Source organism: Hydra vulgaris, chromosome 02 (genome assembly GCF_038396675.1).
Source record: "Hydra vulgaris chromosome 02, alternate assembly HydraT2T_AEP".
Taxonomy (NCBI): Eukaryota; Metazoa; Cnidaria; class Hydrozoa; order Anthoathecata; family Hydridae; genus Hydra; species Hydra vulgaris.
In genome coordinates this window covers 34,110,001-34,133,745 of record NC_088921.1, presented here as the reverse complement: position 1 = coordinate 34,133,745, position 23,745 = coordinate 34,110,001, and the positions used below count along the sequence as shown (strand labels likewise).

The 23,745-nt window shown below is 27.7% G+C and overlaps 1 protein-coding gene across 1 annotated transcript in view; it reads left to right on the top strand.

Moving 5' to 3' along the window:
- The window catches only part of LOC100214136 (bridge-like lipid transfer protein family member 3B), a 34,153-nt gene extending 16,918 nt beyond the window's left edge, over nucleotides 1–17,235 (top strand). The window contains exons 5-10 of the mRNA XM_065790676.1: nucleotides 1,117–1,387; nucleotides 1,576–2,214; nucleotides 2,404–2,605; nucleotides 13,919–14,025; nucleotides 14,118–14,198; nucleotides 14,284–17,235. Coding sequence (XP_065646748.1) covers nucleotides 1,117–1,387; nucleotides 1,576–2,214; nucleotides 2,404–2,605; nucleotides 13,919–14,025; nucleotides 14,118–14,198; nucleotides 14,284–16,902 — 3,919 coding nt within the window. The 3' untranslated portion in view covers nucleotides 16,903–17,235. The remainder of the gene's footprint in view (nucleotides 1–1,116; nucleotides 1,388–1,575; nucleotides 2,215–2,403; nucleotides 2,606–13,918; nucleotides 14,026–14,117; nucleotides 14,199–14,283) is intronic.
- Nucleotides 17,236–23,745: the final 6,510 nt, after the last annotated feature.

Genomic DNA, 23,745 nt, shown 5'->3' with positions numbered 1-23,745 from the left:
CCTTTTTACAGTTTAACATGCCTTTTAGTTAATAAATTGTGTCCTTTTTCATTTTAGACAATACAGTTTTATTATTGACTTATTTTAAAACTTATTTTAATCAAATCAACATTTTAAATAAACAAACAAAAGAATTTAATAATTTGACGTTTTTTTATTTTTTTATTTCTGTGGTTTTTTTGAAAAATATCACGTTTTTTGGCTCTCCTGAAAAGTTGTGATTTTTTAGATACGTGGTGTTGGAGTTTAGCCATCAATTTGTATTATATATATATATATATATATATATATATATATATATATATATATATATATATATATATTTATATTATATATATATTTTATATATGTTTATATTATATATATGTTTATATTATATATATGTTTATATTATATATATGTTTATATTATATATATATATATTTATAGTATATATATATTTAAATTATATATATATATTTAAATAATGTATATATTTATGTTGTAAAAGAAAATTTGAAGAACAGTCTGTCTATCTTATAAATTAGAATTTAATATTTTCATGCATGACGTGGCAACATGCTATCAGGCAAAAATTGTCATGAAATGGCTCCATAAAAGAGTGAATGTTCTTGCTCTGTGGCTGGAATATTCATTTATTTATGGAGCCATTTCATGAATGGCAATGCGGCAATCTACCCAATTTAAAGCCCATCAAACTGTTGGGTTAAAAAGCAGAATTTTTTTTAAACAAAACCTAACCTCATTAGCTAGGCTGAGAAAAGCCATAAATAAAACATGGTTTCATAAAATAATATATGAATATTGTGGTTTAGTATTCAGCCATAAAAATTTTTTCCTTTTTATGGCTGATTGTTCTTCCAGTAACCTACTACCACATTTTTATTATATTGTATAGTATTTTTATACTATATTTAATGTTATAGTAAATTGTATTTAAAATCATCCTACTATTATACTATAGTTTTTTATTAATGCTATTAAATACAACAACAGCTAATAATAATTATTAAATATTAATGATAATAATTGTTAAATAATTTTTAAATATTAATATTATATAGCTTGATCATCAGCAATCTCTATTAGTAGTTTAAAATGCTTTTTTACATGTAGCAAACCATCAAAGTATGGATTTACAGAACGAGTTCTTGATGGAATGTATATTTCCATTAATACAGTTTTGGTTGCATTTACATCAGCAGGTTTTAAGGCATCTGTGAATGTATCACGTATTGTCATTCAAAGCACTACACCTGACTGGCAGCAAGCAAATAGTTTAAGATCAACAAGGTTAAAGGATGAAGTAAGGGGTGAAGTGTTAACTTTCAAAGAAATAAGATGGGGAACAATGAAGGTGGATGCTGATGCTTCTTACAAGCCAGAGGTACTTTTACATTTTATTTTATTAATTAAACAAAACTATTAAATTATTCTATGAGAAACTATATTTAATAATAAAGATAAATAAAAAATAAAAGTTGAAGATTGCATAAATCATATAGATTGTATAGTTCTTTTTTTCATAGTTGTTAAGTTTAGGTTATGATTATGAGCAAGTTTTGTGTTTTTTAGTCAAAAGATATCCTATCAACACCTCTTCGACTTATTACCAATAATAGTGTCATTCGGTTGGTTATTAAGAAAAGGTTAATAGATTGTACAATGATTGCTTCCAAGTTGGCTATTATACTAGATGATATCTTATGGGTGTTAACACAATCCCAACTACTCAAGTTTTCTAGTTTTGTACAGTATCTATTAAAACTTAGAAGCCAATTTTTACCAATTTCACAAGGAAGTATGCCCAACCCTCAAAGAACTGAATCTAATCCAACATACGCTGATGGTCAAGCTACCCATGATAATATTTTTTCTGCCTATAACCTGACTGAAACATCTATACATTTGCGAACACATCAAGTGGATTTGCACTTATGTGATGATAGTAGTTTAAATGGCAACCAATCAAAAGATTCTACTGATGAGTATTTTGATGAAGCAGGAGCAGCATTACAAATTTCATTAACAAATATCGCTTTAGATCATTGTCCTTATCATGTTGCTGGTACTTATAGAAGTGCTGTTAGAATAGATGATCAGGTTGCATACCAAAGGAAACACTGGGCACAACAACTTTTAACTAATTTTCGTGAAACAGAAGGAAAGAGACGTTTGTCAAGAAAAGATTCTATGTTATCTCAAGGGCCCCAGGTAATCCAACAATCTCAGGTTTTGGGGTTGTTACAAAGTATGTTTAGTAAAATCTTTTTCAACTAAACAGATGTTAAAGTTTTTTGTTCCTTCTTTACTATACATTATTTAATGTGATTTTTTTTTGTAATTGGATTTTTTATTTTATTTTTTTGATTTTGTTTTCAAATAAATATAATTTTTATTTAGCGACAAAAAGAAATTTTGTATGAAAGTTTCTTTGTTATTAACTGTTCTGACTTTAAAATTATGCAAGTAACAACAAGTAAGACTATGGAAAACAAACCATTCTTATCTTCAGAGAAAGAAGCTTTGTATTTGCCAAAAGAAATGCCAGCAATTTACATTGATCATTCAATGTATTATTATGCACAGAATGTGAACTTGCCAGGTAAAGCTATAAATAGGTTGTATTTTATGAAATAAAATTGAAAAATTGAAAAAACTACATCACAATTAATAGTATTTATGAATATGTATACTTTGTTAATTAAGTTATATATTATACATGTATAATAACAACATAAGTGTATGTTATACAAGTGTATCTTATATTTTACAATAAAGTGTAGTAGATGTACAGTGTGTTAATTAGGATATAAATTTGGATTCTTTTTTTGATTTGGGAAAATAATTTGGTGCCTTAGCTAGAATACTAATTTAAAAAAAAAAATGGATCCTTTATAATTAGGGAAGCCTCTTGTTAGCCTCTTGTTGGAGAATTTTCAGTGTAACAGACTAAATAGAGGCAAACAGACAGGCAAATAGAGGCAAACAGACAGATCCAAATTCCCAATTCCTAAAGCACAAGCACAAATTAATAAACTCATTAATAAATTAATGACTATTAACTACTTATTTTTTAAGTTGATATTTTTTTTAAGAAAAATCTAATCGGTATTATTTAATTAGGACAATTTAGTATAAAGAACCCTCTCTCTTCAAATTTTCTAGTTATTGCATTGTACTTTTATATATATACATTCACAAAAATGTATAAAATATAAAATGTTATCATAGAAATTCCTATGGTTAAATGAAATAATAGTTCTAAAAACTTTTTATGCTGCACTTAAAACCTTAAGCTGCACGCATACGTTTCTGTTCCAAGAAGCTTTAACCTAAAGGGATCCCTATGAGCTGAGACAAGTGGTATCTTAAATAAACCTTAGAAATTAACTTTTGAGTTAATTAAAACTAAATAAACTATTGAGATATTAATAAAAAAACTTTTTAATTTTTAATGCTATATTTTTATTTTTAAGGAAAAAAAAATTTCTGGCTTGTTGATTTTTTTTCTTTTTAAAAAAATGTGATCTAATTATAATCTAAAAAATAAAATAAATAAAATTTTAACTTTGGTGTCAATAAAAATAAGTATTGTTTCTAAAGTTAAATTATTTTTTTTTTATTTAAAAATTTAAAGGATTTTTTTTTTTTAACTATAAAAAGTGAATATGGCTGCAGGTTGTTAAAAAAAATTTATTCAATTTATTCACTTTTCATTGTTACTCTAATAAAATCTTAAAACTAAAAATAACATTTTTATGATTAATTGAAAAATATGCAATTAAATTTGTGAGTGAAAAAAACTGTTTTTTTACATGAAAAAAATAAAAGTAGTTATTTAAAAAGACCGAAGTTTAATTTTTTATTTTAAAGTGACATCTGAAACTCTTTGTAAACTGCAATGCTGCAAAAATATTTTATTATAATCGCAAATTAAAAAAAATTAAAACCTAACCTTATGTGTGAATTAAATTGTTTTTAAAAAAACTCTACAGCGAACACATCATTAAACAAATCAGTTATTTATATAACAAAAAAGAACAAAATCGTAATCCTAATATTTGGCTTAGAAACAAAATTAAAATGGCAAAGTTACAATAAAGCTTTGTTATTATCTCGATAAATAATTTATTTTAGTAAGTTTAATTAAATGTAAACTTGTTTTCTAAGGTTTATTTAAGATGTGAACACAACTTGTCTTGACACTCGGGGATCCCTTTGAACTCTAGTTATTGCCTCCTTAGTTTTTAAATTATCATGGGAATTACCCAAACAGCAAGATCTGATGTTAATAATAGAATGTGAAGTTTGAGCGTATTAACTGTCTATTGATATTTGGTATTGTTTTGGTAGTTTTAACTAAAAAGATAAATCTAGTTATTATCTTATAAAACTTACTACTAATTAATACTCTGGAATACTCAATAATACTCTGGAATATTTTTACTTTTTTTTCATGTTTTTTTTTTTTAACCTCAGTATATTTGTTACACTCAAAATCAACTATCATTAACCGGTCTAAATTATTTGTAAACCTGTTTTATGTACTGCACAGATTATTAAGTTTGCTAGGTTTTTTCATGTTTGCTTTGGCCTAGGTTTTATAGTTTTTGCTATAAACAAGGTTTGGTTGTGTTTTTTTATCAATATAAAAACTTTTGAAAATTGTGGTAACTACAGAAGAATGCTCTGCTCAAGCTGTTAAATTGTGTTAGATACTCTCTAATACAACACTTATTGCTTGTTTTTTTAAAATGTAGGGATATCTAATTGTAGAGTTTGTGTTCACTCTATGAGCGAATAAGCGCTCAGACACTTCCTGATTTTTTGACATTTAGATGGTGATTTACATAAACTGAATTCATTTTCTGGCCTAATCGGAAATATGGCTAGATATAAATTATTCTTGTATTTTTCATTAAACCTACTTGCTTATTGTAAGGTTAATTTAAACTCGGCTGTTTCATTTTTGAATTTGAGTATTGATGACTATTATCCTTTGTTTTACAAAGACTCCAACAGTCACATGCTTAGCCTGGTATATACTTGTGTACCAAAATACCTGTTTGTTGTGAAATTATATTTGACTCCTTTGACTATTCTTGATGTGCTTTTGCTCAGCCCCTCCTTACTCCATCACCTTTCTTACTGTTCTTTATCATTTTCCTTCCTAAGATGGCACTCTTTTTGATGTTTCTGATAAAATCAGCCTAATAAAAATATTAACTAATAAAAAATAAACTAATAAAAAATATTAAGATAAGTTAAATAGACGTAATAAATTCCTGTTAACCAATCATGTCGTTGATTGTTGCTTTAAAATGGCTAGTCAAAAATGGCAATTTAAACCATGACATAAAACACAAAATTAAGTTATAAAGTTTTTAAGTAAACAAAAATAATTCTTGTAAACAAAATCAACTGTATTTTAAAAATTTTTAAAATACAAAAAAATTTTTAAAATACAAACACAAAAGAAAGTATATATTATTTAACTTGCCTAATAAACTTATCTTATATTAAGAGCAAAACATTGTAGAAGAAAAAAGATTGATATTAATTTTTAATAATTTATTACTGCTCTATTCTTTAAAAAGAATATATATTGTTGTTCTCTTACTAAGATAAGTTAGTCTTGTGACTTGTTTTTCAGACAGTCCTAATCACTTAATTTTACTTTTTTTGTGTCTTTTCTCTGACACTAACTTGTGCTCATTTTTTCGTTGCTCTCCATTAGGTGGTTCAGATTGTGCTATGATCTCACTAACACTTGTATGTTGTCTTTTTTCTACATCAGTCATTGCTGCTCTACAACTATCTTAAGGCTGAATTAAATTGGATTCATTATGTGGTTTTCTTTGTGACACTGCTTAGTCTGATATCTTTTGTCTCGCTGTTGAAAATTGCATCTCTTTAATAATCTCATGGGTTCAGGCATTATTAGTTCTGAGTCTTCCTCTAACCCATTATTCTTATGTAGCTGCTATTACTAATTACATATAACATTTAAAACAAAAAAAAACTCTGATTCCTGATACAAAGAAACAAAAATATTGATACAAAGATACGAAACTGATACAAAGTATTGAACCAAGATAGCTCAATGGGTTAGCACACTGCTTATTTAATAAACTTCCATTAGGCCATAGTAGCAGTGTTGTGTTGATCAATTCGGTTCTGCTACTATGCCATGTGAGGAATACGTATATACATAATATATACCTAAATAATATATTTTGTTTGTAATTGATGTAGAAGTATATTATTATCATCATATGTCATTTTTCATGTCATATTATCATATTAAATTCATATTGATCTGACAACATATTATATTATATATTATACAATCTGACAGATAATTTAGGCTCGATCTTCACAAGGTTTCAGCCTTAAATTTAAAAATATATATTTACAGGGTGTCAAGTTTGCTCGAAAAACTGGGAAAAGGGCTGCTTTTGAAATATATGCTGCAAATACTAGAAAATATGTACTTAATAATTGATTGTGGAAAAGCTATATTTTTTTATTATTTTTTTTTTTGCAACGTTATTGTTGTCCTATAAAAATTGGGTTTGTCAAAGTGTTTTTTTTTTAGTTTTCACTTAAGTTTAGCTATTGAGAAATTTTATTATATTCTGTATATTCTCTATAATGTTGTTATACAGTTATAATAATTATTAATATCCTAAAATTCTTATACATCAGTGGAATAAAATAAAGTTGATATACAACGATTTAATGATATTATAGAAAGAAAGAAATAAACAAAGAGATTTTGAAAATTATTTGTAAATGCAAACACGCTTTTTTACTTAAAAGAATAAAAATCTTTGATTTATTTTTGAAGTAGATTTGCAAGTAGTTTATCTTTTGATGTTCAAGTCAAATATCCATTTACAATCAAATATCAAAAAGTTGAATTAAACAGTAGGTTATATAAAACTTTCGCATTTAATCCCTCCCTACCCAGATAGTTAGATAGAGTTTATTTTTTTCTTCTTTTGAATACAACCTCAAGCCCTTTACCCATGGATGATGATCCAATCCATATCTTGTAAAGAAAAATATTCCCTACACTTTTAAAGTAAAGGTTCTCTAAGAAAATGGGAATGAGATACCTAAGTATAATAATAACCACCTAATCTGTCATGTTTATTAACAAAAGAATTTTATAATAATTCAAACCTTCATAAGTTCTTTTTCAAAATTAGGTAAGATGTTGAATAGGGGCAATAATATTTTACATGCCTTAAAGGAGATGTAGTCAAACTAAGAAAACAATCTTGAGTTTTTAAAAATAAAATTGGATGTATATTATAATTTATTATAAATTGGATGTATATATTTTGGCATTAAAACTGAAAAGGTAGTAAATATACAATATTGCTCAAAAGTTTAGAATTTAGCAGAATTATAAAAGTAATAAAATACCTTTTTTTCGTTAGAACTTAAAAAATAGTACAAAAGGTAAAAAATTTCTAACTATCTCAAACACAACATTTATTTTACGGGATATTTAGAATATATAAAAAGAGGGAAGAAAAAAAATTTTTTTTTAGAAGAAATTAATCATGTATAAAACAAGAGAAAAAAAAGCTGCTCATAAGTTTAGCACACTTGGCTTTGAAGTTGTTTTTAGGCCGAACTTTAAAAAGGAATGTGACCACCTCTATTTTTTTTGCATAATGAGCATCTTCTTATAGAATCAAAATGTTTACAACAACATTCAACTTTTAAATTGTTAAACTACTCTTTTAAATTTTCTCTTTTTAGCTAAAGTTACTGGTTCTTTGGTAAGTTTTTGGTCCAACACAGTCCAAACATTTTCAATTCCCCTGATTCATTTCAATCAGGTGATCTAGCTGGCCATTGAAGTACCTATTATATTGTTATTATATTGTTTTTGGTATTGTTTTGCTAAAATCATTCTGTTGTAGATTTTGCTTTATGGCATTGAGTGTTGTCTTGTTGAAGCATCCACTCTCGCTCGTTACCAAAAAAATGTCCTTGGTAGGCGTCAAATAGTTTTCAGGGGTGTGGATGTATCTATGTTGGTCCATTCGATTATTTTATAACGTATGTAGACCTGTGTCATCATATGTAATGCAGCCCCAAATACCAACTGCACTACCTCCACCTTGTAGCATAGGTACAACAAAGCAACTATTTTACTTTTCATTGTGGTGCGTACAAACAATTACTTTGTTTTTACAATTTAGGACAGTGTTGTTAGATTTATCACTAAAAGCAGATTTTCCTAATTTATAAATAATCATTTTTAAAATTGATTTGCAAAATTTAATACGTTTTAAATTGTTGGTTTTAATAATGGTTTTCTGGAAGCAACAGTTTATGTTCTATTAGTGTTCTATTAACTGTTTGTCTCGATATTTGATTTTTAAATGCCAGGTCTATTTCTTGTGCAATCTGTTTTGCTGAGTATTTTTCTATCATTTCTATAAATAGAATTATCATCAGTGATACTTGTCTTTCTTGATTGCTCCAAATGTTTTTTGTCAGTGGTATTACCAGTTTCATTAAACTTAGCAATAGTTCTAATTAAATATTAAGGTGAAACACACTTTAAAATTCAAGAGATTTCAGTATTAAAGTGACCTCTTATATTAAGGCCAATAGTATACTGTTTGATTTCTTGATTTGATGTTTTTTTCTCATGGCAAATTTTCAGACTTCTATTATTATTATCTAGAATTTAGTAAAAATGATGAATTATTATAAAACTAATATTTAAGGTACTACATATTACATTAAATATATTTTTATAATATTTCATTAAAAAGGAGAGTTTAATTTTCTATGATAAAACTCTTTCCACAATAAATTTATTAAAGGCCTTCTAAAAAGCTTTAAAGAGAGCATGTTAAATATATGAGCAGTTTTATTTAAAGCTTAAAATATCGGTTAATGTATGTACTTAAAAAAAAAGAGTGTGACTAAGCAATTTTTAAAATTTTTTTTATTTTATCAGGCTAAGTTAAGTTATAATTAAAAGAAGAAAAGTTTTTTTTAATGCTTTATTAACTAAAAAAAATATATATATATACAACCCTCAGAATTAGCGTCGGCAATGCTGACCTAACTGCCAACCTGAAAGTGTTTCTGAAAGTCATTTCTATGTTTTATGGTCAGACCTTTGTATCAAATAATTTTTGCTGACCTGATGCTGACCTCATTTTTCTTAATTCTGAGGGTAGTATATAATATATAATGAATATATATATATGGAAAAAGTAAATTTAATTCTGCCGGGTGCTAAACTTTTGAGCATTATTGTAGATCTTATTCATCAACAAATTAAAAGATGACAACATTGCTGAATCTATTTATTGCTGACTAGGCATAATGCAATTGCTATAGAAAAGGAACCTGACAAAGGAAAATAATCTTTTGCTAACAACACTACAAAGCCAAATTTCAGTGAAGCAAAAGTTGCAATAAGTGCTCAAGAATTACTGGAAGTAATTGGAAAAGGTTTATAAAAAACTGTAACTGATTCATGGAAAAATGGAGGTTTTGTTGACAAATCTTAAACAATTGTTAGGTAAAAATTGTTTTTGATCTATTTGTATGTTGCAATGCAGTAAGTTGTCTTTAAGACACATTGTTTCTCTGGATGGACTCACTAACTCAAAGGGTGGTTTCACTGGTCCATTTGGAAAAAACAGTTTTAAAAAACTGGATACATTTACACAGTTAGTACAGATCACAGTTAGTTCCATTAATTCAGATCCTTGAAAATATTTTGAGTTCAATGTCAACAGATTCATCTCTCTACTATAAACTGGTTATATGTTTGACTACATGCGAGATAAACCTAAATTTTGCAATCTTTGCCACCTTAGATGGCTGATCACTAGTGAAGCTATTATTTTTCTCTATATCTGTGAGCATCGATTTACTAATGGTATGCTAAAAAGATTTCGCTTAATTGTAAAATGGGTAGCTCAAGTGTATTTTCACATGTGGTATGAAATAAAAATAAAATATTTTTTAGAACCCAGAACACATTACAGCACTGCTAAAATTCCTAAGACAATAAGAAAATGAGATAAAAGATGTTATCAATACTTATATCCAAAATGGAGCCTATTTTATGAATCTTTGATTTCATACTTATAGCAAGCTAGGAGATTTTCTATTAAGGCCAATAGAGATACAGAAAGGTTCTTAGTTAGAAGATACTGGAGTCAGGTCAAGAACGAAAGTCAAACTCAATTTGGGAACTATTTACAGGAAATGATCCACTCTGAAAAAGAGGATAAATCAAAATCTTTGTTTACTTGTCAAATACCTATACAAGTTCTTGGAATCACTATTTGAGGCTCTTTACTTACCCTACACATAGTCTTAGGAAAAAGCAGTAGGTTACAAAGACATCTCCTACTGTTAGTAGATTTGAGAGAAGAGATGGGTTTGTATAAAAACAGAATTGCTCATAGATAAGTAGTGTCTAAGCTACCTTCTAAAAATGACTTAAATCGATTGTGTATATATGTTTAAATCATTAAATCATTTGTGTATATACTGTACATATGTTTGAACATGAATATGTAACTTTACCAAACAAATAGATAGTCTTGATCTGTGCCATTCATTTTCTGTTTTTTACCTTATCTGAATAGAAACAATAAATGTCAAAATCAACTGAACTTTTGAAATTAACTGTCATTTTGAAATGGAAAGCTTATTCTTTCCTCTTTAAAATGAGTAAATGGTATTTTTTTTATTTTAGGGGGAAAAAGTTGTGACAAAAACTAGGGGGTAAAACATAAAATTTTAAAATTTGCAGATGAATTTTAAACATGTTATGCAGTAAATTGCACTGTAATTATAATAATATTAAATATATTTTCTTTTGTGTTACTAGAATACAATAAAAGGGTACTAAGGGAACAATAGGCAGGGGGAATAAAAAGTTGCGATTCTACATAATTTCAAATTCCAAAGTTAAGATATTATAATACATATATAGGTGTTTGTTTTGGTACTGGCTATTTTTAAACAAAAAACTTTTTATTAAATTACTTATTTTATTGTTTATAAAATTATGTAATTATATAATATAATTATGTAATTATATAATATATGATTTGTTATGATCAGGTTATGATCATTTGTATTACCACATGAAGTGGTAATACAAATGATTGCAAATATATGTTTAAGTTGCTAAAAGGTTGATTTGTAAATGTTATCGAATTTAATTCCTAGCAAAACTGTAAAATTATGGACTTAAACAAAAAAATCAAACAAAGAAAAAACTTAGAAGGAGATTTGTTGAGCCAAGTGGGTTAAGATTTAGAAAAAATGTTGTTTATCTAGAAGCTGTGCAAAGATTAATTAACTGTGCTTCAAATTTGAATTTGAACAAATTGGTTTGTAAACTGTATAAAAAACAAGAGATAGAAGAGAAGGAATTTTTGGAATTTTTCCAAAACATGATCTAACACGATCTTTGCTGATCGATCGATATTCTTTGTTTCTTATAACACCACTGTAAATCAGTTGACATTATACATAAGTTATATTTGATAAGTATGAAAAGGAAACAGAATTGACAGCGTGAATGTTATAACATTGATGAGATTGTTGACATTACATCATAATCATTAACAACATTTTTTTTACACATGCGTTTACAGGTTGTTATTACAACAGCATCCATACACAATGCCAAACATACAAATTCAGCAAAACCTCAATTTCAGAGAGCTTGAAGCCAAGTATTTTTTACAACGATAATAAATCGACTGATAAGATTAGAAATGTCTCAATTTGTTTCTTTCAATTGTTACATTCCTCAACATCGAATCTACATCATATGAAAATAAAAAATATAAATAAACGGTAAACTCTGATCAGGCTTATATTGACTCTTCTGTTCTTCCACCTTCTTCTACTACTGTGAATTGAGAGTATACCATCAAGTGTGTATTTAGAAATGTGACTGACCTTTACCCACCTAATTAGGGATGGATTTTAAAGGGTATCATGTGATTTTTGGTAGAAAGATGGGGCTGCACTACTTTTTATAATGTGCCATATGTCACAGATTCTGCTATATGAATGTAGATGAAGAATGCAGCCAATGACCGTCATTTAAATATTTTTATATAAGTTAAATTTTAATTCAATCAGTTGCATTTTTTAATGTTTTCAAGATAAACTTTTTTGTGAGTATGTTATATTTTTGTATGTTAAATATTTTTGTGAAAATATTAAGCTAATAGAGTGTTTGCTTTATGCGTACATCTTAACCTGGAATTTTATTAGGAATTTGCTAAAATGGAATCCCCCTCTGTCTCTATATCATTTTTTTAGTTATTAATATTTTATTTTCAGTTAAGAAAATTAAATAGCATTATTTTTTAATTGATTGAATGTAATATATTTCTTAGAATATTCAGAATTAAATATTCTAAGAAATATATTAGATTTACTTGATAGAATGTTATTTTGCGACCAAAATAAAAAAATAATACCAATTACTCATTTTTTAGAGAGAAAAAACAAGCTTTCCAACAATATATAACACTTCTTTATAATTTTTTTTTAATTTTCAAAATAGGTTCTTTTTATTATATATATTGGCACTATAATATGGATGCCAAAAGTTTCGTGCATTTTTGTTTCAAGTGACGTAACTGTTGCACATGCGTGATAGAGTGTAATATAGTTGTTTTTTTCATTATGTAAGAATAATTTTGTTTAAAGATTCCAATTTTTTCAAAGGTTTTTTACAAGGTTACATTTCTCTATTACATAACATAATGTTGATTTTTTAAACTCTAAGATAGAGAGCGCAAGATAGTCAAATTGTGTATGTACGTAAATCGCTGCCTCTAATACCTCCCACTCTCTTGTACATGTTTGTACGTTTTTGGGTGACCCCCTCTCCCCATACTTGCCTACGTACTTTATAAAAAGACCCCAAAAGCGAGGTATACTTAAATACTGGTATTTAGTGAAATCAGTCACTACTTGCAACGCTTAAATGTCTCAGACACGTTTGAAAATTATGTTTACATAAATAAAATACTTAAAATATAGTTTTTATTTTTTTAAATTTAACATGTATTACTGTTTCATTTAGATGCTGAAAGTTGGTTGATCTATAATAAATTAATGATTATAAATTTTGAAATTCAAATAGACTTATGACTAAAAATTATTATATAAAACTAAAAATAAAAGATATCTTAATTATAATTTAAAAAAATAAAAAAAAACTAAAAAACTTCCCCCATAAAGCAAAAAATTTTTTTAATGATTTTAGGCCTTTTCAATATAAAGTCATGTATTTCTAATAAATTCTAGATGCTTAAAAAATTAGTACCAGTATAATTTTTAAATTTTATTACAAAAAAATTAATTTTTATTGTTTGTTTTTTCAGTTTTTGCATAAACCATAATTTCTTGCACTGTTTTAACTGCACATTCTTACAAATATTAGATCTTGCAGTCTTTATAATAGCTTCTTGATTACACCAGTGTCTTAAAAAAGATTTTTTTTCCTTTTGCATACTAGTTAATTGCAACTAATTTTTGTATAAAGAAAAACTGAAAACGCTGAATTAACTGGTGCAAAAAGGATACTAGTTAGTTTTAGAGAAGTGGTCTATGGGGGATATTTTTAAAACCAATCATCAAGTTATATATAATTTCACAGTCCCTAAAAAAAGTTTCACAGTCCCTAAAAAAAATTGAAATAAATGAAATTGAAATTAAAAAAAATAAGTTATCAGCCTTATGTATGTTTTATGATGATACCTGGAGAAAGAAACTTGTTTTATTTAAGAAATATTATCAACAAATATTTTTACCATACTTTATATAATATGTTTATATAATAAGTTGTATTAGATTTATAAAATAAAAATTTTAATTTTAGTTCCTTTGGCGAATTTGTTTATCTCTTTAAACCCAACACAACTTACTTTTCATCCTCTAACATGTGTTTGGTTGAATAGATTTTCTCAAAGCATTATTGCCGGTTTGGTATGCATTTTACTTTTAATTTAAAAAAAAAAAGTAAGTTAAAAAATTTAAGTTTTTAAAAAGAATTTTTCTCGGCTGACGTTTGATTCTAGGATTGGACAAAAGATCTTATATCTCGAGAACCTGGATTTGCTGAGCACATGGACATACGCTTGGAAGCATTAATGCCTAAGGTTACTGTTGTCTGTTCTGTTTCTATTGGAAAAGATTTTTATGCTCAAAAATTGAAAAAATATTGATCATTGTTTATTTATGTAGATTAATATACCATTGATGGAGTTTCCAGATCTTTTTCACACTAATGAACGCCCGAAAAGCATGCAAATTCAAATTTCGCAGGCCATCGTTTCAAACTGTCGTGTAGGTGATAAGTGTACGCAACCAGATATTTTGAACGATTTACAAAGTTTTATTAGTTCGAGGCATTATGCTGATATGACTTGTTTTCCCAATATGGAATCTGATGTTGCGCCCCTCTCTAATTCAACTTGGCTAAATGATTACAGCATTAACTATTATCAATTTCATAACTTGACTAAAAAAGACAAGAGTATGTATGGCCGCCTAAAGCAACAAAACAATTTACCTAAAGAGATATGGTGTATCTGGTTTGATCAGTTTTGGATAGAGTTTATTGGGATCGAGAAAGCTTGTCTTAGACCGGTTCCTTTTGTACACGCATTTCCATTACGACTTTGGTTTTGCCAAAATGTATCTTATGTTGAAGGTGATGAGGAAAGTTTGTTACCTTACGATCATAGTAGTATCAATGTAAAAGAGTTGGAAGATGTGAAATTTAAAACTATGCAAGTAGTATATGAGAATCCTCATCTGTTTCCAGAGTTGAACCGTAAAGTGAGTTTGTCAAATGAGGATGATTATCCAAAAAATTCATTAAGCGAGTTTTCAAACTCCTCAAATCAATTTAAAACTCAGAAAGCAACAAATATCCAGCATTTAAAAGTTCAAAATTATACAGGTGAGGATGTGAGACGTTTTGAAGCTTTGCGAATCAGTCATTCAGAGAATGATTTGTTAACTCTGTCAAATAAACATAATACAATTGATACGTTATCACTAAATGAGTATAGTGATGACTATAAAAAAGATGTACCTCCTCCACCATATTCCTCTAAATTTGATGAGGTTTATCCTCTTTCAAGAAATAAAAGTACAACTTCTTTACCCCCAGAGTACTTAGAATGTGACAATTTGTCATCAACGATAAAAGCACTAGATATTAAATATGAAAACACAGAAGTTGAAAATGCATCGATCGGAATACTCTTCTCCTCCTCTAAAGCAATTAAAGTTCAATTAGACCATTTTCAGCTGCTTTTTTTGCTACGTTTGGGCGAACTGTTTGCATTAGTATCAAACCGAGTTGCATTAGATAATCTACGTTCTAAAAGTAATACTCAAAAGGCTACTCAGGACTGCGATAATGGGACAATAATCTTTAATGTGGCGGTCCCTAGTGTAGTTTTAGATCTTGTTCTTTCACCATGTAATGGCATCGATCCCATACAACGTCTTACACTATCTGACAGGGTTCGTTATGAAAAAGAAAAAAAAAACGGTTTAGGTTTATTTGCTTATTCGTCAAGCATTTTACCTCTCAAAAAAATTGATGAGTTGAGCTCGTTTTCATCAAATAGAAAAGAAAATTCACCGGTCACCGGTCAAAATATTGTCGAGTCACAAGTTTATCCTGAATGTTTGATTTCAAGAAATGAAAATACTTCTAAAAACAATTTGTTACAAGAAAGTAATTCACTGACCTCTTGTCATCCATCGTCTGAAAAATTAAATGCGTCCGAAAATTATAATACTGTATTCTATTCTGATAACCCTGAATATTTTCAAAACAGAAGTGATGTTCATTTCGGCGATGATGAATACCAGAATATGGTTTTTCAGTCTCGATTAGTAAAAGAATTTTGTGATGTCGGGGTGCAAGTTGGTGAATCTTTAAATGATTTAACATCACAATCACTTAATCAATTGATATCCGTATTACGTGTTCGAATTGGAGGAGTCTCTCTTGGTTTACAAGTTCGCGAAGATAAAAGCACCATCAAATTTGCGGCCGAAACACTAGCATTAAATGAACTGGGAAACTTAAACTATTCGCAAATGTTAGATTCTCGTGGCAATTTAGGAGAAGATCGATCTGACAATAAAGAATCATTTAGTATGAATGCCATTACGGGTGAGGGAGCTTTAAAAATACGAATAACATCAGGCGCGCAAGTTTCTCCCGGAGAGGAGCAAGAATTAGGTTATGCAGAAATTCGAGTTGAGGCATTAGTAGCCGCGTTGTTAATGTCAACGTTAGACAATCTTGCAGAGTTTGCGGAAGATGAGTTTATTATTTCTCAAATAACTTTTGATCTCCAAATCACTAATTCAGACATCTCTTTATATGATGATAAACCCCGTCGTTATTTATCAGTGGTTAAACCTCCCCCGACCCAAATTATAGTTGATGAATTGTACATTTCACGTGATAAAGACGGTATATTAACATTTAACCATAAACTAAGAAAACAACACTCAGGTTCTGAGAACAAAAATAAAAACTTTGAAAATACTGATATTACCCACAGTGGTTGTCAAAATACAGATATTAACAGCATAATAATTCCTGATTCTATAAATCAACATGTTGATGAGCTCATAGGAGAAAACGCGCGTCTTTTGGACGATCTTAAAGTAGTTAATGCAAAAGTTATTGGACTTAATATGGAGCGCGAATCGCTCCTTAAAGTCATTGACAAGCTGCAACACGAACTTATTTATTCAAACAAAGAAAATGATAATTTACAGCGTCGAGTAAGATCAGTTATAGGAAGAAATAAAGAAAATTTCGTATGATTTTATGTTTATTCAATGATTCTGTTTTATTCATGTTTATCCATTGCACTTTTTGAAGGATGGAATAACTATGCTCTTTTAACCATTTCTTGCCCCACACCCTACAATTTTTTAAATTTACTGCATTATCTACTAAATAATTTGATTCTCCTTTTTACTTGTGTTCTCAATAAAGCTTAAAACGCTGCACATTTTGCTTTACACGAAATTTTTATCAAGTTTTTGATTAAAATATATTTTGATATTTTAATTTTTGATTAATCGACTTATAGTTCAATATTAAAAAAGATAGTCATTGCTATATTAGAAAAATATTTTTATAAGAAACACAAATTTTATGAAGTTATGTTTTGCTGTTTAATTATTTTTTGCATGTGTGTGTGTTTATATATATATATATATATATATATATATATATATATATATATATATATATATATATATATATATATATATATATATATATATATAAATAGACATAGATATACATATATATAGACATATAGATATATGTAAATATATATTGGGTGTCCCCCAAAAATATTTTTTATTTTTGTGTGTAAATCTGTCCATAAAAAGTGAAAAGAATCTTTAACAATTTTGGCCTTTGATCCCCCTCGTTTTAAAGATTTCTCTTTTTTTTTTTAATTATTGCCTCAAATTGAGGTTTTTGCTTATATTTGTGCGTGTGTATATTGTTGAAAAAAAAAAAAAACATTTTTTGGGGGACACGCAATTTATATATAGCTAAAACCACAAAAATAAATATAAAAATATATATCTCGGTTCAATTAAAAAACATGATTTGTATCAATATCAATCACAGTGATTTTGAACTATGTATCATTAAGTCCGTATTTTTTTATTTTTATGGGGGCTTTTATAATTGACGGAAACTGATCTAAGATTATTAAATATTTACTTAAAATTTAATTAAAAAGTTACTTGTGTAGGTTACTAGTAATAGTGTTATTTAATTAAAAAGTTAGTTGTGTAGGACGTGGTTCTTGCGAGAATTATGACTCCCTTTTTTTTTTCTTTTTTTTCATTTTCCATATAAAGTTTTAACGTTTTAATGTTGTTAACGTTAAAGATATGTCTGGAGCAAGCAAAAGACAATGGTCTTATCATCTTACCCCCGTTCATTTCAATTATATTTTGTAACCAATATCAACAAAATATAACGTAACAAAAAATTATAAAGTATTTATACCAAAAGTTATAAATTATTTTTATTTGTAGTAGTTATTCGTAAGTATAAATTAAAAAAAACTAAGTAAATGTTTCAAAAAGAATTGAGAATTTGAGTTGTCTCAAAGAAGTTTTTGGAATATAATAGTTCTGGATAGAATGCGTTGTTTCGAACTTGTGATCAATATTTTCGAAAGGAGTATTTTTGGGACTAAATTGTTTTTTAGTTTAAACATAATCCTAAGGGTGCTATAGAATTTTGGTTCCTAATTATTAGAGACTCGTAGTTCTACCACTATTTCTTTAGTATTGGCACATGCGGCGTACTTGTTTTTCTTTCATAGATTAAAACTAGTTTTGATTAGTAAGCATTGAATCCGGTCTCGAAGGAATAATTTAAGAATAGACGGAATATCTGAAAAACCAAATGAAATCAGGCTGAGTGCAAAAATGTAGTAAAGAAAACGTTCAAAAAATAACTTAAAATTAACAACAAAATTGTTATAGAAAGAGCTCATAGAATAGGCCTAATACCTAAAGAAGATAAGAAATCAAGAACTCAGAATCCTAAAGTAATTAAATTTTCAAGACAACAAAAATACTCAATGCTGCAAAAATCTTGCGAGGAACAGGGATATATGTTAATGAGGATTTCGCTAAAGAAACGATCGAAGGCCGAAAAAAATTGCGGGAAGAGGTAGAAAAAGCTGCGACTTTAAGGTATTAAGAAATTCTCTAGAAAAATTTTTATCATTTTTTATAACTGCATACTTACCTGTATGCAGTTAAAAAATATGATAAAATTTTTTCTAGAGAATTTCAGAAGTAAATGCGTTCGTTCTTAAAAAGAACTCCTTTTCAATTTATTTGATATAACTAATCATGGCTTTAATATGTGACTTTGAAACTCTTGCCTTTATTTTTTTTGAAAGGAAATTTTTTTCATTACACGAAAACTCCGACCCAGATATTAATTATTTTCATGATACAAAAATCCTATGATACAAATGAGTTAAAAGGAATTCTATTTAAGAATGTGATAAATAAATAAAGAAGCAAGAAGGTGGTAGCCCTATAAAGTATGATAAAAAAAAGATTTTTTTGAAAAAAAATTTTATTATTAAAACAGCATCCTGTATACCACTACTTTCATTCCCAAAAAAATTAGATCACCTACCATGCCTTTTATGCCAGTTTTGATAACTTTTTACATTATCTATTTCTGGAAAATTACATAGCAACACCCTTAGTTACCGTTCAAAATGATTATGGTCTAATATAATCCCTTCAAAAAAAGAGTTAAAAGAACTCTTTTAACTCTTTTTTTTCTGGTAAAACATCCACTTTGCACTACTGAAATATAGTTCTAAATAGTATATTTTAAAACTACAAACAGCGCGTGAAAGTTACATTGAAATTCATTATATAATAGTCATACTTTTATAGCTCCATATATGTTTACTATTTTATTTGGTGCATTCTTTATGTATTTATTAGTATATGCATGTGTGTCTTTATACATATATATAATATTTTTTAGATTTTGAATAATAATAAAATGCCATATAAACAAAATTCCATTGTTAAAAAAAAGAGAAAGTGGAATGGTGCAATTACAAATAAAAACAATATTGGGGATTCATCTGTTCTTGGTACTTGTAACATCATATTATATGACGAAAACTTAAAACGACGAAGGTATTCACACTTTTTTAGTGTCAAATGTTCCAATTGTGACTAGATTAAAGCCTCGTATACTTCTCCTGAAACAAAACCAAAAGAAAATAAAATGATTCAGGGTCGCAGAGCCTTTGACATAAATATACAAGCCGATGTTGCGTTTTATGAAATTGGATGTGGTTTTAGTGCTATGGATACCTTTCCTTCGGTAATGAACTTAAAATGTTTAACTAAAGGTCCATTCATCCAACTTAACAAAGTTGTTGAAGATTGTTACAAAAATGTAGCTGAGTTTAGTATGCAAACTTCTGCTGGAGAGGTTGTCCATATTGACACTGTTAGTGATACACCATGCACTCGTATTTCTGTTGATGGGACATGCAGAAACGCGGCCATTTTTCACTACATGAAGTAACAGCCATTTCAGGTGGCAAGTGTCTAAATGTGGAAATAAAGTCAAGACATTGCTTTAGTTGCATGTAAAAAAGAAAATCAGATCCATCAGAGAAAAGCAAAAGAGTTACTGTGACATTTTAAAAGGAAAAGAACTCATAGACTCTTATGCAACAGGAAATTATTAGGATTTAAAGAAAATCTTTGTTGAGATTTTTACTTTTCAAACTTTCTTTTGTATTTTCTCAGCTCCGCGTTTTGAATGTTTCTTGAAAACTTAAAAGATGATAACTTATTATTGGATAGAGTATTTGCTTTTTTGATTTTATTTGAAAACAGATAAAGACAAACTAACTTAGAGCATTTTGAAATATGATCAATCTCGCTGATTTTATGACACTTTTTCCCCCATTATGGATCAACCAAATGTAATTTTTTTTTTAATCAACCAAGTTCTCTCCAAGAAACTTTATAAACACTTAAATATGGTACATTTCTTTTTATTTATCAAAATCACCTTTTTTGTAGGGCTACCACCTTAACAAAGAAAACAACGATCAAATTAGAATTCTACACGTAAATATCAGAAGCATTAATTGTAATTTTGAAAAATTCCAAAATTTACTCGAGGAAACTGAATACTTTTTTAATATCATTTGCTTAACTGAAACTTGGGCTACCTCAAACGACATTAATAAAAATTCTAATTTTTATCTTTCTCATTTTGAAATGATTTCACTTGAAAGGCAAATAAATAAGCGCGATGGTGGAGTTCTAATTTACGCTCATGAAAACATAGTTGTAAAAATGACCATGCGTTTCTAACGGTGATGGAGAAGTATTAACAATTGAGATTATTAATGAACGAACAAATAACATTTTAATTAGCTGTTGTTATCGACCACCAGATGGCATGAGCGAGAACTTGAGCATGTTTTTACAGCGAAAAGTTATTTCAAAAGGTAACGACGAAAAGAAAAAAAACTTTCTAGTTGGTGATTTTAATATGAATTGTTTTGACTACAATGACGATAACAAAGTTAGAAATTTTTATGTTGCAATTTTTTAATCTGGAGCAATTCCTTTAATAAATCGTCCAACAAGAATAACAAAAAATTCAGCAACTTTGCTGGATAATATTATTTCCACAGACTTGTTCAACAGTGATATATAATTGGGCATCCTTAAAGAAAGATATTTCAGACCACATATTTTAATACATGGTCTGAAATATCTGTTATATATAACCTATTTTTCTAACCATAAACACTGACCAACTGCCTAAACAAAAATTAAATAAAGTTATAAAAAAACGTTTTTTTAAACCATCAAATATTGAGTCTTTCAATAATCAGCTCTCATTATTACATTGGAAACACTTAAATTTTAATGAAAACGCAAACAACCTTTATAAAAAGTTCTTTGAAACATTCACCTCTGTTTACAAATCTAATTTCCCAATTGTTACAACTACATTAAAAACAAAACACTTTAATAATCCCTGGATTACCAAAGGATTCAAAAAATCCAAAACTAAACAAAAGCTATATATAAAATATCTGAAAACAAAACACCAGCTAGCGAAAAAATTTATAAAGATTACAAAAATCTTTTCGAAAAATCCGAAAAAATTTAAAAAAAACTTACCATTCAAATTTAATTAATAAGGTTAAAAATGACTCAAAAAGCACTTGGAAAGTATTGAAAGAAATTACTGGAAAACAAAAAACATGCTCAAGCTTTTTGCCACAAGTGCTATAAGTCGATAACAATATGAACCACAAATAATAGCTCATGAACTCAATAAATATTTCACTGAAATTGGATCAACTCTGTCAAGTAAAATACAAAAAATCCAAACCTCATTTTATGATTTTTTGATACCTATTGATAAAGATATTTGCTCTGAAGAATTATCTGCCGAACTATCATTTGATGAGTTTGAAAAATCTTTCAAATCTTAAAAAAAAAAATAAAGCACCTGGTGCAGATGAAATAAACGGAAATATTATTATAGATTGCTACGAACAATTAAAAAATATTCTTTTTAAAATTTTCAGAGCATCTATTTATCAAGGTATTTTTCCTGAACGTTTAAAACTTGCCAGGGTTATCCCTATCCATAAAGAAGGCGACAGATCCAATATCAGTAGTTATCATCCCATCTCTGTTCTTTCTATATTTTCCAAAGTAGTTATAATCTCATCTCTGTTCTTTCTATATTTTCCAAAATTATTGAAAGAATTATCTTCAACAGAGTATACAATTATCTTAATTACAACAACTTACTTCATGACAACCAGTATAGTTTTAGAAAAGGGTGATCAACTGAACATGCCATTATTCAATTTATACATAACATCTCTGAATCTTTTGAAAAATTTCAATATATACTAGGTGTTTTAATTGATCTACCAAAAGCTTTTGATACGGTTGATCATCACGTTTTAATCCAAAAAATTAAACATTATGGTGTAAACAATAAAATCTTAAAATGATTTTAAAGCTATTTAACAAATCAAAAACAACTTGTGTATGGTAATGATGGTCAGCAAAGTGAACCCCTGAGCATAATTTGTGGTGTCCCACAAGATTCTATTCTCGGGCCACTACTATTTTTAATCTATGTAAACGACTTGAACAAAGCTTCCAAATTGAAAAGTATAATGTTCGCTGATGATAATAATCTTTTCTTATCCCATACTGATGTTTATGAACTCTTTTCAACTACAAACAAAGAACTCAATCTCATTTCTAATTGGTTCAAAGCTAATAAATTAACTTTAAATATTACCAAAACAAAATGGATTATCTTTCACTCCGGCGCAAAAAAACTTTTTTTACCAAGTAATATGCCTCAAATTTATATTGATGAAACGATAATAAAATGAGATACCGTTATAAAATTCTTAGGTGTTTATCTTAATGAGAATATTACTTGGAGAAAACATATTGATCATGTAAACACAAATATTTCCATAAATATTGGCATTTTATACAAAGCCCAAAATTATCTAAACAAAAAAAACCTAACCCAACTCTATTATTCATTTATACACAATTATATAAATTATGCAATTATCGCCTGGGGAAGTACGGATAAAAGTAAACTACAACATCTTTATCGCCGTCAGAAATATGCAATCCGCGTTGTTAATTATGCAGATCGCTTTTCAAATTCAAAATATTTTTTTGATTATATGAAGGTTCTAGATGTTTATAAACTGAACATATGTCTTATGTTTTACTTTTATATGGAAAAAAGATTTATCTTTATTTGTTTTTAATGACCTTTTTTCTTTAAAACCAATAAATAAGTACACATTAAGAAATAATAGTTTTTTAAATGAACCTTATTGTAGAACTAAGTTCAATCATTTTTTTATTTCATATCGTGCACCCCATCTTTGGAATAAAATAGTATTACCAAATTTTGATCCTTCTATTACTCTTCCTGTTTTTAAAATTAAGTTAAAAAATTCATTCTCTTTATGGACAACATTCTAAAATTCTACTAAAAATGTATGTAAAATGTATTTGTTAAATCTTCAGCTTATTTATATATTAAAATGTGTTGTA